The sequence below is a fragment of the Xiphias gladius genome, chromosome 16 (genome assembly GCF_016859285.1).
Source record: "Xiphias gladius isolate SHS-SW01 ecotype Sanya breed wild chromosome 16, ASM1685928v1, whole genome shotgun sequence".
Lineage (NCBI taxonomy): Eukaryota > Metazoa > Chordata > Actinopteri > Istiophoriformes > Xiphiidae > Xiphias > Xiphias gladius.
In genome coordinates this window covers 575,547-581,701 of record NC_053415.1, presented here as the reverse complement: position 1 = coordinate 581,701, position 6,155 = coordinate 575,547, and the positions used below count along the sequence as shown (strand labels likewise).

Sequence of the window (6,155 nt, the reverse complement as noted above, 5' to 3'; positions counted from 1 at the left end):
ATTATGTTTTGTCAGGACCAATTCTCCAAGTATTCTATTTTAATGAAAACTTGTTCTGAAGTATTGCAAAGTCTCTCTAGAACCTCAGAGATGGTTTTGATCATAGCCATGTGAGAAGCATTTCCCTTATGTGAACTGCAGAATGTCCTTAACCTTTTAATGTTCAGAGAGCACCAACGCTCTAAGGTTTACATATAATAATTCATAATTTATATTTTTTCACATTGGCATATTAATACATTCATATTTTCATACATGAAAATATTTTTGTAATACCTTGTTTGAAAGCTTGGAATCTCCTCTTTAAGATTATACTGTCTAATGTTTGACAAGATTTACAATATAGAAATGACAAAATTTTATGTTGTAGCACAGGGCAGGTAGCTTCTTACCTGCTAGCTTGTGGCTATCTTGTCTCACCATTGTCAAACGTAATTTTTGGGGCAAAAAAGAAACATCCATAGACAACTGGGGGCTCATTCTGAAGAACAAAGGACCACTGATTGAACCAGTTCATGTAGGTCCAAACCAAAGTATAAATGACAGGAATATAGGTAGTTGAATTCCATAGTTTCCTTTCTTGTGTTAACCTAACAATGCCAGTGCAGACGAATTCAAGGGACTTACGTATAATGTTTAGTATTATATACATCAGTACATGCCCAGGTGCAAAACAAATTAATCAGCATCTCCCTTCAAGCAAAAATGGCAGACCTATGGGTGTTTTTTAATGAAATTAGCCTGTAGTAAAAAATCACCATTACACATGCCCTACATGGTTTTTAATTGCCAGCTAGATTCATCTAGTAAATTTTCTGCAGTATGAAACCATTTAGGGATTGAAGCCAATAAAATTGCCTTTCTAAGCATGTATTTACAGCCTTTGAAGTGAACAGGAAGTATAATTAGAGCCAGTTAAGCGTGTGAGACAGAAGCCATTTTGGCTGAGAATAGAGACATGATTCAATGACTCTATGATGAAACTATAATGTAAAACATTAATCTAAGTAATATTAACATTTTTCATGGTAAACATAAAATTTGAGTAAATTTTCAGTGTGTGGCAACATCTGGGGAGTTTCTGGGCACATTTTGGGGCTGTTTTCTGGAGGTTTTGTAATGCACCTTGGAAAACTGCTGGTGTTGCTCAGCACTGTGTTCTTGAAGTCATAACTCAGTGTCCATCAACCTAAAGTTTTGTACACACATTATAAATATGTTGAAGGGGAGATAATGTGAATTTCTGTCTTAAAGCCCATGTCTTACTGTATTTGAAAAAATTAATTAAAAAGACAAAAATACAAAATGCCTTTATCCTTCTCTGTAATTAAAGTATAATTAACTTAACTGTGGTAGGGCCAGGAGTAAGGAAAACAGGGTTTTGAAATTATAAACAGTTTAAAATTTAAAACATAGGCATAAAAATGCAGGTAATTCAAGAACCATTATTACAGGCCCTGATTCTTCTTCCCAAGCTTGAGATTTCTTTGGTCACATGTTAACAGCCTTAAAACAACAAATACAAGGAATACCCTGTGCCAGTCAACTACTACCAGCCAACAAACTACTGCTTCATTTCAGGGCTTTCCACAAAAAAGCCTCGAGTCACTGGTTTAGAGGAAAGACATTTTTGAGACACCAATCAGGATTAAGTCAAACTGTAATGTTTTACCTGGACATGGTCAGAAACATTGTGGGGAAAAGGATAAAATATACAGTACTTGCAATTCAGTCATTCACATCATAGGCTATCCCAAAACATGAAAGCTTGGTTACCCTAATATTTGTACTTCTAGGAAGACGTAATAATAAAATGGGAATACACAACGACAGCCAGAAAGTCCTTCAGATTATAAAATATCTACAATTCAATTTAAGACACAGCCATTGTTTATTTCTATAGCAAACATATCAACACTTATACCAGACAAAGGTATCTAAATTTAGCAAAGGGTCACGGCTGGAACAACAAACCAGGGTGAAACAGAGATAAACAAGCCAGTCCAAGACTTTACACAGCAGGACATCAAGAACAAGGAGGACCAGAACCAGTCTCTGATGTTAAACCAGCTACCATAGTTCCCACTACTCTTTAAAAACACATCTTTAAAAACATTAAAGATCTTAAATTTCGAGCAGACTCCTTTCAAACCCTATGGACAGGGGAACAATTCTGTATGATCACAAGTGAAAGTGACATTTTCATCGTCAGCACTTCTCAGCAGAACACTTGCAGAATGAGCCCATGATAAGCAAAAGGGCTCATCTTCAAATGTTTAACTTGATTAACCTCTGCAAGCTTGCACAAACATGAAGCAGGCTGGAGACTCAAGGTACCAGCTGGCTGGGTGAATAACGCATGTTTACCTTCAGGATGTGACACTCCATGCCTTAAGGATCTTAAGTGAGTGCTTAACATGCTGCCGGTGTCCCGCATCCACCAAGTCCAGGTTCGTCTTAACGAGAACGTTCGTCCTGGAGTGTGTACTGAGCTGTTGACTTAATTTATGGGACACTCATAAAGCAGGAGGTGCTGAGACAAAACATCATCTCAACATTTATCAGAGCCAGATTGGGTTGCTGTCCACCACAAGGTATGCATGCAGAGCTGTATGCCCACAACAGAGCCATCTATCTGTGTCACTTACACCCACACACAAGGAAGTCACACACGCATTCAAGCTCTCTGTCACACACACACACACACACAAAGTGTACTCTTTGTTTCTCTCTCTATATTTTATCATTTCTGCAGTTGTGAAAGAAGTACTCAGATACTTCACTTGAGTAAAGGTACTTATACAACAATGTTAACATACTCATGTTAACATGACAAAAATGGACTTTTACTTGCAGGAGTGTAATAGTAAAAATCCTGAGTTCAGACTCACACTTAACCAAAAGTACATCAGTATTATCAACAAAATGTGGTTTAAATGTTGAAGTAAAAGTACTTATTGTGTAGTAAAATGTCCCTTTGACTTATATATGCTTATATATGACAATCTTAGATTGTTAATGCTGATGTATCAATCCATAAATAACACTTCACTTTTGTAGCTACTTCATATACAGTTACATTGTTTTTGTATTGTATTGTATTGTATTGTATTGTATTATGAGGGGTTGAGAAGACAAAGTTCTGCTAGACATGTATTTTTTTTTAAACTTTTTTCTAATCTTTATTTTCATTCTTGAGAAATATTTGATCATTTTACATCTTTGGGCCTCAAACTGTTGTTTAAATGAAACCATGTGAGACATTTAGAGGGGAAATATCTTGCTGGTGAAAGCTGCTATAACTCACAGACATCTGAAATGTAAAAAGGGGCGCCAGCTGGAAAATGTTTTATTGTAAGGGGTCACGAGGCAAAAAGGTTTGGGACCAATGGTTTAATCTTTAACAATGTGTTGTATTTTAGAAGTTTATCAAATGTTACCGCTGAAAGTGTAATGCGATAGAACTATTAAGTAGCACAAAATGTGAATACTCAAGTAAAGTACAAGTACTCCAAAACTGTACGTTAAGTGAAATACTGACGTAATTGTACCTATTACATTGTACTTACATTTCACCTCTGTACATAACACACATTTATTCACACACAAAGTGGATTCTGAGATCAGGAGGCAAGAATACAGAACCCCAAAACTGGCTGATTAGAAAACTCTGGCATCAGAAGTGAAATCACTGTGAAAAGATATTTTTTATGAAATGATTTACCTGTGGGTCTCCTGAAAACATCTTCTGTCCATTAACTCGAACCCACATCCTGCTGTACAATCAGATTGTCTAGTGATAACAGGGATCATCTGGCCTCAGTTCCACTTTGTCTGCACCTTGGTGGTCTTATTGACAGCCACAAAATTCCACGCTAGCTTAGAAAACATAATAATTTATTGAAATTACTGACCAATCTTTATACTGGAATATGAAGACATATAGAAACATTTTGCAACACTGGATGAACAGTTAATTGCAGCCTACAGCTATTATGGGTTTGTTAATTTCAATTTCTTTTGAAATAAATATATACATAAGTGCATAAATATGTGTTGACTATATATATATACAAATATATATATATATATTGTGAGACACACTTTCAAGCAGAAATAGCATCACGTCACACAACAATGTCCTCGGTATACAGGAGTGGTCATCAAGGCCTTTTCAGTTCAGTTTCAGTACACCCCTATACAGGGCAATGAATAACCTCAACTCCACAAAAATCACAAAAAGAAAACTTAACAACACCTTCACTGCAAATATAGACTATAAATCTATCCTGTGGAAGCAGTTCATCGGTAGCAGAGTCTCAAAACATGGGGGGGGGTAACTCTGAGGTTACTGTATTTCTGAATAATTAGTTGAATTTGTTTATCATAATAGTTTCACTTATTTCAGTTTGTTTCAGTACCAGGTCCATAAACGTGCCATACTGGAGAGATCTGATGTTAGTCTGGGTACAAAAGGAAACCGGAAAACGTGCTGTATTTGTTGTTGTTTCCGCCGTGCGCCTTGCCACCGTCCAGTTTGACATAAATCTCGTCCCCGGAGTCCAGATGCAGGACTACGCTATTGCTGGCGTAGTCGTAATTCTGGTCGGCGTCCTGCGCTATTGCGCTGGCTCGGACCTGGAAATTAAGAGAGAGAGCTTTGATCCAGCAATATTTACCCCCAGTACAGTATTACCAGCTCCCTGAAACTACTCAAACCATAAAACCCCTGACAGTAATATCACAGTTTACGATAAGGCTCGGGGACTCAGCATGATATACATTTACTGAACAACTGGGATAAAATAAAGAACCAATATCCACACCACGGTCATGGATTTTCGATATTTCGAGTGCGTAATTGCTCTCTCTCTTGTGGAGTGGAGGGCTTACTGAAACACGAGCCAAGAATCTTAATAAATTTATTTAACCAGCACGTGCATATCTCAGGTTTCAGGGGAACACAAAGGGAAAATGTACCTGTCCGTTTTTGCATAAGTCTGCCCACATGCTTGTCCCGTCTCCTCCGCGCATCAGCACATGATAGGTGAAGTAATAAATCCCAGATACTTGGCATGTGAACTTGCCGGTTGTCGGGTCGTAGTGGTTCCCCAGGTTCGTGACAACGTCGTCGAACCTTAACACTTCGTATCCCTCGTGAGGGTTTTTCAGACCCACATAAAACGCTATCTTTGCCCCGCCGATAGCAGAGCCCAGACCTCCGCCTGTCTCGGTCCGCGCTGTGCCCACTACACCGGGATAGCCCGTCTTTCCAGAATCACTTCTATCCCCCGGCGGCCCTCGCGGACCAGGTGGCCCCGGTTCGCCCGGCGGGCCCCTCGGCCCAGGTTTCCCCGGCCGACCCGGCTCACCTTTGGTCCCTTGAACAAATGTCGGGGAAGGGATGGCACTCAGGTCCTGCATGACCTCCAGAGCCTTGGCGCTCGGTTTGGGGTTGTACGGGTCACAGATCATCCGACAGGTCCCCATCATCTCGTAGTGCGCATCGGTCATGGAAGTTTGCACCAGCAGAGGAATCGCGATGAAGAGCGCCAAAACCATGACGATGCCGACTACAGCGGCGACGATTCTCTTCCTCTGGAGAGTCCGAGAAACAAACGCTAGAAAGTCCGTTTTGCTTTGGGACGTAATGGTGGAAGGTGAAGAGAGCGCTAAAAGCCACGACAAAAAGAGAGTGGACCAAAACGGAGTCACTCAATCCAAGGATTAAGAGACGAGAAAGCGGGACAGAGAGAGAGAGAGAAACACGTTGTAAGCCTAAAGCCAAGTTCACCCCGCAGCGTTTAGCGCGGTGCCACTGTCACTTGGCTTCACACAGTTGACAGGAGAAATGTTAGCTTTGGCATGGCTGGACGCGGCGAATCTCCGAGCAGAAAGAAGCTTCCAGCGGTTTTGTTCGTCTGCACAAAGAGTGAGGGGAGTCGAGAGCCACTGACGTAACAAGTTTAGGACAAAGCCTATTGCAATTTGGATTAAGACTGCAAAAATAATCATGTCATCTTTATGTATGAATTATAAATCCCTCTTATTGCTTCAAGCGAATAGGATCAGGGCGCATTACTGACACATTGAATTTCTAGCAGACTGTGAGACATTTCCTCTTATCTCCCTCGTTCACAGAAACTTCATCTTAA

The 6,155-nt window shown here is 40.0% G+C and overlaps 1 protein-coding gene across 2 annotated transcripts; it reads right to left on the bottom strand.

Moving 5' to 3' along the window:
* Positions 1 to 4,458: 4,458 nt before the first annotated feature.
* Positions 4,459 to 5,568, bottom strand: LOC120801694 (complement C1q-like protein 2). 2 transcript variants are annotated; one of them, XM_040148871.1, is made up of 3 exons: positions 5,283 to 5,568; positions 4,981 to 5,225; positions 4,459 to 4,638 (listed from the first exon to the last, which is right to left on the bottom strand). In XM_040148871.1, exons 1-3 carry the CDS (start codon positions 5,560 to 5,562, stop codon positions 4,459 to 4,461), a joined length of 705 nt encoding a protein of 234 aa, XP_040004805.1. In that variant the 5' UTR covers positions 5,563 to 5,568. The 2 variants fall into 2 exon arrangements, with proteins under 2 accessions (XP_040004805.1, XP_040004804.1); XM_040148870.1 differs by having other exon boundaries at positions 4,981 to 5,565.
* Positions 5,569 to 6,155: the final 587 nt, after the last annotated feature.

Excerpts from the sequence above, each read along its gene's own strand:
- LOC120801694 (XM_040148870.1), bottom strand. The coding sequence starts at position 5,562 with ATGGTTTTGGCGCTCTTCATCGCGATTCCTCTGCTGGTGCAAACTTCC. Across the intron at positions 4,639-4,980 it reads ACTTATGCAAAAACGGACAG|GTCCGAGCCAGCGCAATAGC; the intron begins GTACATTTTCCC and ends CTTAATTTCCAG.